Source organism: Lepisosteus oculatus, chromosome 24 (assembly GCF_040954835.1).
Source record: "Lepisosteus oculatus isolate fLepOcu1 chromosome 24, fLepOcu1.hap2, whole genome shotgun sequence".
Taxonomy (NCBI): domain Eukaryota; kingdom Metazoa; phylum Chordata; class Actinopteri; order Semionotiformes; family Lepisosteidae; genus Lepisosteus; species Lepisosteus oculatus.
In genome coordinates, this window is record NC_090719.1 from 14,076,957 (window position 1) to 14,090,071 (window position 13,115).

The window sequence follows — 13,115 nt, forward strand, 5'->3', positions numbered from 1 at the left end:
TACATACCCTGGGTAGGGGTTGTTATTACAAACAGTCCGTCAAACCATTCCACTGCCAAACCACATGGTTGCCAGCACTCTGAAAGAATCCAACTGGTAAAAAAGTGGCTCTGTTCCTTTTAAAACATTTCCATTAACCTTTTCCTCCAAGCACTTCTTGACCCGAACCTTATCCCAGCAGCTGGCATTATAGTAGAACCACTTCAAACAAAGCAGATTATATGAATTTACCTGGGTAAAACCCATGCAAATGTGGGAGAACATGCAATCTCCACACAGCGGGCATTACAGCCTGGAACTGAACTCGGGAGCGTAGAGGAGGAACACTGTCTGCTGGTGTTCATTCTATCAGGCTAATCGACGACTTTATTGATCTGCTTGCTTGTTTTGACTTTTAATTCACTTGTTTCTTTTCTCAGTCCGGAGTGTGAAAAAATCCCAACTACAAGGACATTGTTTCCAGCAATCTCAGCACACAGACCTGTACACAGCCTCTCCTCAACTCGCTCGCTGTCATCTCTGACAAGAGCTCTTCTTACTAGTTGCTCAATTAACGATGAACAGGCACAGGTGGGAATGATACTGTATCAGACACGCCTACAACTAGTGTTTTCCCTTCTGCAGAAGTCCGCCTAGTTATATTTAACACAACACACCTCAATAAGGGAGGTCCTGAAACTCTTAACAGGGTGGATACCAATTACAAATCCCGTTTGACCTTTTCAGAGCGGAAAGGAAATTTGCAAATATGCCCCATAAGAACTTGGCGGGAGCAAAATCCAGAAGAGACAGTGTTTCTTCAGGACCAGGGATTGGGAAACAATTTTCTTGATCTCTTAAGGCCACAGCAAAAGGTTACAGCTTGCTTTTACAATACTATGTTCTACCCCAAACCATTTGTATAGCCAGTTATGTCACTGCTATTGCATGGAAATCTAGTTATAAGCATAGAAGGAGAAAGCTTACCATACCTATAAAGAATCTGGCTCAATGGTAACATATAGATGTGAAAAAGAATGGGACTAACAAAGGAGCTTTGTGAGGGTCCTGGCTGCGATTTCAACAAGGATTAACAACGTATAGTTTGCAAAACCTTTTCTTTCAGATGAAATTTCAACCACCACAAGGCAATTCCAGTAATACCAGCATCTCTCTAATCTATTCAGTCAGATTGCAAACAGCACTGAGTTTCAGCAGCCTGAGAGTCTGTGAATAAAGCACTTAGATAAGTGTTAGCAGTAGGGATTTTAACAAACCTCAGAAGACCTGTTTCAGTACTACTTAAGTTCATTATAACTGAGGTCAGAAATATTTGTGTTTGAAGATAAACTGGAGCCCCGGGTAGGAATTCCAGCCCTGGAGTGCTGTCTGGGTGCAGTTTGTATGTTCTCCCCATGTTCATGTGGGTTTCCTCCCACAGTCCAAAGGCACACTGGTACTGTAGGTTAACTGGCTACTGGTAAAACCGCCCTGGTGTGAGTGTGTGTGCCCTCCGATGAACTGGTGTCCTGTCCTGAGTGTACCCCTCCTTGCACCCGTGTCTTGGATGGATATATAGTCTTGTCACTGACTGGCAACAGCCTGGTCTGGAAGCTTTATTAATTGTTAGTAAGTCACAATAGTGAATGGGATGGAGTCTTTAAGTTTACCTTTTGTAACCTGTTTAAGGGTCAAGTGAAAAATTCCACATCTTAATAATTCATTGATGATGTGTGACAATGCAACAAAGAAATTCAAAATGCCTGGCAAGACAACAGGATCCGAGGAACATGCTGGATTTAATTAGAGTGACTATTTCAGATATGTTAAGGAGCGACCACATGAAGCTCCACAGAGGTAGGTGCACTGAACCTGAAAGTACAGTACATAACCCGTGCTCCCAAAGTGAAATCGCTTTTCACCTCCCGGAAGACGCCGCCTGACTGAAGTTATTGATTTTCACATCACAAAGTTCCAAAAAATAAAAGAGATAAAAGAGATCTGTTCATCGACTCATCAAGATAACAGTTGACTCGTCCGAGATAACGAATTGTATGGGAAAACGTCCTCTAGGATTGCTTTTCCCTATCCAGTCATCTTCCTGAAAATGACCTCGTACCTATAAGTGGCTCTCTCTTGGACTGCCAGTGTTGCTTGAAGGCAAGTAAATGAACCATTGGGCCTGTATGCCTCAATCTACGCTTGCGTTTATGCCCATGAGATTTCATAGTACGAAGTCTGTTATACCAAGGGAAATGATGCAGAAACGAGACTTCTCTATGTTTTTTTTTCCAGATCTAAACAATCTAAATTGCCACTGAGGGTAGAACTGTAAGGGCATAATGGAGTCTTCAATCCTAGCTGGCTGAGGGCCACTGACAGGAGATCGTAAAACGGATGGGGGAAAACAAATTCAAAGCCATAGACCTGATGTTGAGGATCTTAAAAGGACTCGAGATCAAAATAAATAAATGTTACAGGCCATTTCTGTTTTGTCTGTGTGGGGGGAGTATAAAATTATTGTCCAAATCTAGTCCAAATTTACAAATAGCTTATTTTTTGGAATGTAAGTGTGGCTGGCGTGTAAATCTTTAAGTACTATATCATGTCGTGCTATGTAGGTTGATTACTTGTCATAATTTTAACCACACTTACAATTAAATAGTAATTATATTTTTTAATTATTTGATTTTAAAATTTGACAATTTATGTAAATGAGGCATAAGAAAAACACGTCATTTAAATTTTCTGTTTTCAATGTGTTTTTCAGACAGTGTTCTCATTCAGTGATTGTTGAAATCATTTACAATATATTTTGTACAACAGAAAAAGCTTTGTGTTCAGCCAATACACTTTGCACTATATTGAGCAGGATATGAGATTGATATCTCCTGTATCTTATACTGTGGATCTTGCTAGAAAACAAATGAAGTGAAAAGCACCAATTCAGTTAGCATTGATAATTCATTATTATTGGTCATGGAAGTGCTACACATGTAAACTGATCTTTAATTTATCACAAAAGTTAAAATGTGCTTTAGGCGATCTTTCCTCAGCTTGAAGCTAGCTTCTCTGGGCTTCAAAAAATTAATTAGCTGCTTGTCATCCAAACCTAAACTCTGGGAATTCAAGCTACAGACACCACACAAATAATACAATAATAGGAAGTGATGGACAGCTAGTAACAGTGGGTTGTGGCACTGCAGGTGTTGACTTAATGCTTGGATATTCAAAATTAGGGTTTCATTGACTGAGATTCTCATCAGTCTTAATAAAAAGGTTGCCTTTTTAATAAACATCTACATAAAAATATACCCGTTAGGGAATGAACTATCCACACTTTCTCTCCCATAATTTAACATAGTACATGAGTGAGTTTTAAAATTAATATTGTATTAGTTAATGCCAGCATCAGTTTTGAGTTTTCCTACTTTAATAGCCCTTTAGCACAATCCAAGTAAGTTAGAAGAGAAAGTCAATAACGTTTTGGGGTTTAAAGGTAGCTGTAGCTGTATGCATGTTATTTCAGTAAAAGTGTAGATCATTTGTATAATGCAGAAGTCGCCATTTAAACAAGCGCCTTTTTGTCTTGATTATTTTCAGTTATTTCTTGTTTATCTTGCCTACTTGTTTACATCGTCCCGTAAAAATGTTACCTCTGAAGTGTGTTTTTGAGGTGCACGGCTCCCTTCTAGATCACTTGCGCGTAGTTCAGGTGCCAATGGAATCTGGCAAATTCACCCAGATAACACCCGCTCATGAATTTCATGGTCTATTAACACTTTAAAATTACAGATGAAGCTGGCGTTTGTTTACTTTAAAAAAAAAAAAAGAATTTAATGATTAAGCTTTTGCAATGGGCAGACTAAGAAGGAGGCCTGTCGCCAGTGTTTTCTTTTTACGGGAGAGAATATTATCAGGCACTGCTTTTCCTGCCTGTTCTCGAATCCCCTGTCCTTTTGTTCTGCATTGAGAGAGCTGGGCTAGGCAGTCCCCCTCGCTGCAATTCCCAAGCCCCAAGTTCCCTGGTAACAGCTGAAGCTCTGGCAGGCACAGTGCTCCTGCCAGCCCATGGCTCATGTGGTTTGGTGTTATTCACTGTTACCCATATGGTCAGGCTAGAGAGCTTCCCTGGAGGGTTGTTAACACGGCTCAGCCCCAACCTCCCTTTCCTCTCTTCTGCCTCCGTGTCCCAGGGAGCCCCTGCAGCTCACCCTTGTGCGGATCTTGATTATTTTTTCATATTTAATGAAGTTTGATCACAAGTAGTTTTTTTTTAAGCGATTGACTGTTCGGGTCTCTCTCTCTGTCTGTTTCTCTTCCTCCTTCTCTCACACATTTTTTTCTTCCTTCACCCCTTCACTGATAAAACCTTTTTTCCCCTCCCTTCATCTGTCTCTTATTTCTTCAGGGCATGCCCTGTTATATGGTGTGGTGCAGTTAATACTTAGATTTATTGGTCCCATTAGATATATAAATTATCTCCTCTTTCTTTCCACAGGAAACTCTTCAGACTTTGACCAAGTTTTGTTTCCCCTTCTATGTGGACAGGTACCGTTGTCATTTCTTACTTTATAAGGGTCGCTGTTCTAAAGCTTCTGTAGAAACTTAAATCCCTCGTACGGGTTAGTTAGATTCCTGCCTCTTTAACAGTGATTTAATGCACCCAGGTGTAGGCTAAAGTTGCAGTGTCCCCTTTCTTGGCATTTTTATAAAGCAGAATATATTTCTAAACTGGTTTAAATCACCCTGTTGGGCAAATATAAGCATGCAAGAGAACATTCATTTATACAGAGTGTGACATAAAAATAATAAAACTTTATATGTTAAAGATAGCAGGCGTGCACGATCCGTCATGTCTGGAAATGTCTAACCCATAGTGTGGTTGTGGTCCATTTTCCTGAACACAAAAATGCTTTCTTCCCCACATGAAAGGGGCTCATGTATGTTCGATGGATTCTCTTGCAGTTTACTTCAGTTTTAACTGCACCCTAAATCATGATTCTAATAGTATTTTAATTTTCGCAAAGGATTCCATATTTCTTTTGTCTGCCACTCTGAATGTCAGAAATCCAATTTGACTGGTTTACTCTTGCCTGCGGAGGAGAGAACTTCTAAAATATTCAATTGGAAAATGAATGGTACGCAGAGCTTTATTGTTAGGCCGCTGAAGAAACAAGCTTGGAACTGAAGCATGTTCAAGATTTTTATCCGTTTATCCACTAAAAAAGTTCATAGCCTTTAAGATTGTCTTGACATTACTTGACTAGACAAGAAAAATAAAAGTTGCACATTCCTGTTTTATTAGTTACAGCTTTAAAATATATGGCCCACAAAGGACTTCTTAACAATTGCACTGGAGGGCTATTTTTGGTCAATTGTGTTTTGACAAAAACTTTGTTTTGATATTTTATCTTTGATTTTCAGAATATTAAAAGTAAGATAACAGCTTGTTAGAAGTGGTATACTGACATGATTTGGGATATGGTACATTTTGGTGGCGGGGTTAAATTAAAAGGGCTTTTTAGCTTCATAAGTGGATTTTCATTCATTTAAATGATTTTGGGTGCCTTTTGTTAAAGTGGTAAAGAAAATGATTACAGTTAAATACATTGGATATTTACAGAAAATGTTGAGTGGTTAATATATTTGCAATTGGGCATACTCAAGTGTTATTCAAATTTCATTCATATACCAAAAGCAATAGATGTCTTTGCCTTTCATATTCTTGAAGAAAAAAAAGCTGTTTTTTAATCAATTGCCTTAAGAAAAATAGTTCTTTAAAACATTAATGTTTTAAATCTCTTTAATTTTCGTCATGTAAGCTAAACATATTTCTGCACATCCTCACATACGATTTTGTGCAGCAGATGCTAAGATATTATCTAAATTTATTTAAAAATAAAATATTTTGGGGTTATGTTTTTCAACCATATTTTTAATAATGACAGATCTTTTTGTCTCATTAAAAATAATTGTCAAGAGTTGTTTTTTAATGAAATAACTATTCACAGTTAAAATACTTGACTTTGAGATGTTGAATTCAGAGACAGTGTAGTGTGACTGTCGTAGTCCGTGTTACATTAGACAGAAAAGGGCAAACAGTGGAATTACTCATTGAAATGAAGGACTAGCTGGGGATGAGAGTTTATGTGGGGCAAGATGACTAAGAGCTGCTTTTTCTTTCTCCAGGCTAAAATGTGCTTCTCAGCCATTTTGAAGGAAAATTGTTAGATAATGTCCAATTGTAAAAAATATAAACAATGCTATATCTTAGCATTATTTCTGAAAAGAACAGGTACTGTTGTGGTAAATAAGATTTCTTCACCACATTGGATTCAAGTATTAGGTTGTCCTAGACATTATTTTAGAATTTACTTAAATCATTTCCCTCCGGGTGATTTATACGTATGTGTATGGGGAAAAAGAGGAAAACGTAACCCAGTGATATTTACAGAAGATCCTGCGATGAAATGTAAAACGGCGTGATGGAACATGAAACTTCAGCTTTAAAACCGTTAGGTGTTTTTCTTGTGTTTTTGCAGTCGTTTACAATTGTAATCTCACGCTGTGCTAGCACACCTCAAGTACCTGTGAAGATGTAAATATTGTCATTATTCTAGGGAAACTTAGGAGTGGTTTGAAAATGTAATGCACCATGAATTCAGACATGTCTGGTCACTGTTTGTCAGCATTATTGTGATTTAAATTTTTAGAACACTCAGAGATTTCATTACATTCATGATAATTGTAGTGTTTGGAGTGTTTCCTATGTATTTTACAACTGATTTTGAGTTGTTTTTGGTGTGCAATTAAAAAAAACAGACCGAACAGACTTTTTTCCACACTTTTCAGTCTTGAGATCAGAGATGCAGATATTGGCTGCTAGCGCCCTCTGTAGTTAAGTGGCAGTATTTCTCAGTCTCTTTCACATGTCTCTTTACTCTTGCCCACTGCAAGTATAATAAAATACAATTCCTTGCATTGTGTCGTTGACTGGCCTGCATGGTTAACTCAGGAATGTTAGTATTGAGTATGCAGCCACATTTCCATTTAATTACCAATAATGATTATGCTATTAATGAGTTTTTGTTGATACCCTATTAACTGTTGTGGAGACATGATCGATAACTACGCTGCTTCAAAATTGTATTAAAAGAAAATAACATTGAGGGTCACAGCTGCTGTTAACATAAACTGTACCTGTAGTCATCTGATCTGAATACATCATTACATAGTAGAGCAATGTAGAGGATTTACTGGATAAATACCTCTATTTACAAATGTAAAAATAACACACAGGATGCAAACAACATCATTATTAATAAATGGGCTATTTATTCCGGAGGACTTGATATTAACTTATAAAAGCCTTATCTTTTACAACTGGAATCTTTTATATGTGAAACTGCACACTGTTAAGTAGGCTTATAACAGGTCAAAATGTATAATTTGTATTTTTATACTTGAAATAGGCATGAAAAACACACACAAAAAGATTAAATATAGTTAAAATACTCAGTGAATGTTGTTCAAATGTCTTAAAATGTTTATCAATGTGCACATTTAATTCCATTTTAGTTTTCCACAGTTCTGGCATTATACTGTAAACAACTTTAAAATGAATATGTTTTCACTGAATCCCATCAAATGCTGTAGGCTTGTGAGAGCCAACCTGTTTCTCCAGATAAAAGAATATTGTATGTTTGTTGGTAACAAATGCATCACATGCTTTGAGGATTCCATTAGTCATTTTAATTCATTGAAATATTCTATTTTACTAAGAAAACATTCCAATTTTTGTTTAGATTTACAGACTACTTGCATCCATATCCTATTTCTTTTTTTCCCTTTAAATAATTAAATGGCAATAACTTTATTTGTTGCACCTACATCTCTGATGTGGAGTATACCTGAACAGAGTATATTTAATCTAAACCTGCATGAGCGGAAATACCTTTGAATTGCCTGTTGCAAACATAATTCATTTTCGCACACTGCAAGTTTGCTGTGTATATGTAGTGAAGCATGTTGAAATCTGGTATTGCCTGTGCTGTTGCAGTTGTTGATCTGCTTGCTTGGCTTTGTAACTCTTCCACAGCTCTCTCACTCTCACGGAGATGGACCGTGGATGCATTCTTCTGACATTTGCCGTACTGAAAGCGACACTGTGCCACCAGGAGCAATAGCGTTGATTGGAGTAGCAACAGGGCTCTCATTGCCATCACTGCATGCTTATAGGCACACGTCACCGAGGTCACTGTTGTGGGGCGCTTGGCTCCAGCCTCAGGTTGCCCCAGGAGTGCTCACCCAAATGTATCCTGCCACTTGAGAAATCCTGGTCCTCATTATCTAAAGACACAGCCCAGGCTTGAGCTGGCAATATTTGGATTACAGGGTTCAACTGGGCCTTGAAGAAATGCCTTCGTTGTGTAAGCCATCTAGGAGTAACCCTACCCCACAGTTATTTTTTTTTTTAATGCAATGACTAGTTGTTTTTTTATTAGATTTTCACTCTGTTTACCAATTTGCCAGTTGTATAAGTTTTTGCTTTCTGGCCGAGACTCCTTAGCCATCACGGCGATACCAAGAAGTCGTTGGTCATCTGCCCCTTGGGGAATCACAGACACTCACATTAAAGATATATATAGATAGATATATATGGGGCACAATGTGATGCCAAGATATATGTTGAAATACTGTATCCGTTTAGATAATGATCACTAAAGAACAGATTAAAATGTAAACCTTAAAATGTAACCTACTTTGTATGCAACTACTTTTTATATATCAGGATTTATATATTCAATATTTTATTTTATTTTATGTAATTCTTTAGCATGGGTGCTAACAGCATTATTACATCAGTAAAGTAAACCAGCCTGCCACTCACTAGTCTATCGACCCAACTTCCTGGAATGTGAGAACACCAGTCTGCCAAACAAATACTGTCAGCAGCAGTCCAAGGTACTGTAATTAGTGCTGTCATGCCAGTGACTAGCAGAAAACTATTTGATATTCTTAAATCTTTGCCTTTAACACCTTATAACACCTCTATTCCCTGGTGTACTAATAAAATATTTTGAGAGGCATCAAAAATGCAACAAATGCTACTGTATTGGTTCCAAAATATACAGCACTTTGCTGCAGGAAACATTTCTCTTATTTTTGCACTCCTATTTTCTGTTGTGAAGTTAAAGCAATTTCAAATTCTAATAAAATAGAGCTATTGTTCAATAAATTTGTTTTGATGGAGATTCCACTGATGTTTGGGCTTTTAAGTAACGGAGAATAACGAAGACCAAGAATAATTCATTGCAGGAGTAACTGAACAATAGCAGACATTGCTCTCCTCTTTACATATGCAGATGAACCACATGTGCACAGGACTGACTCCCTGTCCCTGACTGTCACGAACAGCTGGGCCACAGACAGCATGGCTTTTAAAAATATTAATATTAAAAGAATGAATGTCCTTATTTCCCAAATCCCATCATTTTATGTTTAACTGGTAGTGAAATTGCCCAAGCAATCTAAAGAGCCTTCTAACATCCCGGTGTAGGTGTGCTTTTTAAAGAAGATAAAACGTTCTCAACACATTCCTCAGTAAGACATGACCCTTATAATTCAATAATTATCATTAAGTTATCATTAATGTTCCATACATCAACATGTATACTCTCTCTTCTTTTACATTTGAAAATCTTTGTAATAGTAAATTCTTTATGCCAGTAGAAACTGTTTACCATTGTTTTTCACAAGAAATTGTGAGCAAAGCAAAATAATGTAGTTTCGTGAATAAAAATAAAAGCATTAATTAAGCATTAGCTTAATCAAAACATAATTTGTACGTTCTTAGTGAGTTGATGCAAGATTCTTTTCATTATTTATGTTAAAAGATACATTTATAATAAAGTGTCTTAACCTGTTACATTCCATCTTATTTTTTTGTTGGATTAAACCCCTGAAATGCTCGTTATTTATTCATGTAAAGCGCCTTAAGAATTGCATACGATTATGCAGGAAATGCAATCTGCCTGCTGATGAAAGAAGAGAATATTTCTTCACAGACAGAAATGTGTGTAAATTAATCAGGCTTTGTTATTCCGTAAAAAATATTTATTTTTTTATTTATTTAGCCTCTGAATACTCATGCTAAATTGGAAATCGACTTTATTCAGACTTTGATTGGTTTGAATTAGGAGTACCAAATGACAAAATATTACCCACATTTGGATGTATAAAAAAGGTTAATAAAAATCTAATTTAAAAGTTCCATATTCTTCAGAGCTCAATTACACAAAAGTGTTGTTTAATTACAAATAAAATATAAAATAAACATGTTAGATAAGAACTAAAAACCTTTCATGTCATGCTGTGCCTCACACTGTAAAAGCTCTGCACTCTTTGTTTTGCAGTATTTTTAAAAAAGTAAAATAACCATAATTTCACAGATCCAATTATCTTTTGTCCTTGTCTGGTACAGTGAAAGTATGAGGCTGTCTCGATTTTGCACAGTTCCTAACCCCTCACCCCTCCACAAACACACACACTGACAAAATCACGGCAGTACCTTTGCATTCCTGTTGACATATTCAGAAATCTAGAAACAGATCAAATACAATGAGAATAAATTTCTGTAAACAGACTGCATGCAGACTTTGATTCTATTTGAATGTATGACAAGCCTGTTTTGCCTTTTTTTTAACATGTATGATGTAAAATAATTGATGGGAGGATGGAGTCTGAAGCAGTTAGCCCTGTAGCACATACACAGTTAATTGGTCTGTAATCAGTAACTGTTACCACTCGCAGTGGCTGTACTGTTGTTGGACCAGAAATGATTCTGGACTGATCAAAGATCAATCCGTTGAAATTAATTTAATTTGTTAGTGTGCCATTGATTGTGTTGAAGAGGTGGTGGAATGCTTATTCTGATTAGTGAGGGTATTCAAGATATAAATGTTACAGGAGACATTATACTATGGGGACACAAAAGAACCATAATAATTTATTTTTAAAAATCTTCCAATTCACTTGTCCCTTTTATGTTTGCTTTCCTCTGTAAAGTGTACTTGAGGTTTTACGCCTTTCCTCTCGGAAAGGTGTAAGACAGAATGAAAATGAAGCAGTGAAGCAAGGGATGAAGTAGGGTGTACTAAAATTCAAAACAGAGGAGCTCTGTTAACATTAAAACTGTTATTTGTTTTAAGATTAATCACCAAAGTTAAGTGCCTTTAACTGATCATCAAATGCATACATCTTGTAATTATTCATTTTCTAGAATTTCAGTTTTCTTTAAGCTCTCAATTTAATAATTCATTTTCATTTTTTAAAGCACCCCAGTTGTATTAAAAGCAGGTAAAACATGCACATAAAGGATTTTGAATATCCAATCACAGTTTATGTCTTCATTATTGGTTTTATAAAAGGTGAATGTTTTGATAATAGTGGTAACACCCGGTGAGGTTCAGCTGATGCTACTGCACAGGTAACAGAAGGACCTGTGCATGGATTGTTCTGACTGCACATCTCACATTTGTCACTGGACACACTGTGAGGCCCACAGCATCCTGCAGGTGCATTTGCACCAATCAGAGGAGTGATGAATGAAATCACCTCAAGTCCACCGGCCCCAGTTAAGTCCAAAGTGTCACTGTGTGGCAAGACAAGGGAAACCCTAACCTACTTCAGCCCACTCTGTCCTTCCAACACTTTGTCAGTGTCCTCTGATTTGGCACATCCTGGTCACAGCCAGCTAAAACAATCCTCTTTGCTTGAACCAGTGACATCCAGACTCTAGGGCTTCACTTTCGTGCCACGCAGAGGTAGAGCAAGGATGTCTGTGGGCTCTGGTCACAAAGAGTTCTCTCTGTGTGCCTTTTGCACCCCATTATAATATGCAGTAAGAATGAATTAAACTGCAAGAGCTCATAATAAAACAGCTGCACAACACATGATTTTTTAAGGTAGATCTTATCACCCCTTAGATTTAAATGAAACGGTTAACACAAATTTGGAAATAACTTCAAAATTGCTTTTTTCCCTTGGTTTGACAGTAAGTATTGGCATTAAAGCTGAACGGTTATGTTTGCATTCCTGCCAGCTTGGTAGATAGGTAATTCCATTTCAAGCCACACACAATAGCTCATTGGGCCAGAGCTGATCCTTCTTTGCTAGGCATAAAGTGATAAGAGAGAGCACATGACCACATCACAAGGCCTACCCCCCAGCAATGCTGGTGCCCATTTATACAGCTGGGTGGAATTACAAAGCAATCTAAGCAAAGGACCTCAGTCCAGGTACAGCAGTAGTGATTGCAGTAGGGGGCTTGAACCAGCAGCCCACCAGTTCCTAATCTGCAATGCCCCCTTACAGTCTTGATAGCACGTTGTAAATGCTTTATGCAGTCCGGAAATTTCTGCCAGGGGCCCTGGATCTTGTGGCCCCAGGGCTCGATCATTTTCCTGTCCCAAGCTTCTAGCAATTACTGTAAGAGGCCCAGAGATTAATTTAAAAAGCCCATTCAAAACAGTAAGTCCCTTCTCATTGTTTTTCTTGATATTTCACTTCTTTGTGTAGGCTGCATGTGTTTTACACAGAACCAACACATCTGCTCTTAAGAAGTAAGCAGTGGTGTAAATGACCTCTTACAAAGCATTCTAAATTTAACTGAATTTTTATTATATCATCCTTGCTATAGTTCTTTGTGAAGCACAGCTGGCGTAAAGAGGTGCCCACCATCTAATGAAGTTACACACGGCAAACGGTGACATCATTAGCATTACTCAGTTATTGATGGAAAAGTGACTCTAAAATTCGCAGGTAAAAGGTGTTCAATATACTGAACAAATGGCATAAGCAGTCCTCCATTTCAAGAATTCCCAGGAGGATTTCTGCTGTGATTAACAATTTTGCTGTTGCCTATCCATTAAGTATGACGAAAGCTTTATATGTAGTTACACAATATATGATTTCAGTAGAAAAAATAAAATTTACATTCGTTTGACGGCAGTTGATACAAGCATTTTAATATATTAGTTCCGTATAAAATAATTTGAATCATTGTTAACAGAAAACTGTTTCTTTTCTAATACATTTTTCTTGTTTGCTGTTACACTATGTTGCTGGTACAT

The 13,115-nt window shown here is 37.2% G+C and overlaps 1 protein-coding gene across 5 annotated transcripts in view; it reads left to right on the forward strand.

The window, feature by feature from the left end:
- The window catches only part of dennd1a (DENN/MADD domain containing 1A), a 266,177-nt gene that overhangs the window by 73,514 nt on the left and 179,548 nt on the right, over positions 1 to 13,115 (forward strand). For all 5 annotated transcript variants that reach the window (XM_069183539.1, XM_069183541.1, XM_069183540.1 and 2 more), the window contains exon 4: positions 4,481 to 4,530. In XM_069183539.1, the coding sequence (XP_069039640.1) occupies positions 4,481 to 4,530 (50 nt within the window). The remainder of the gene's footprint in view (positions 1 to 4,480; positions 4,531 to 13,115) is intronic.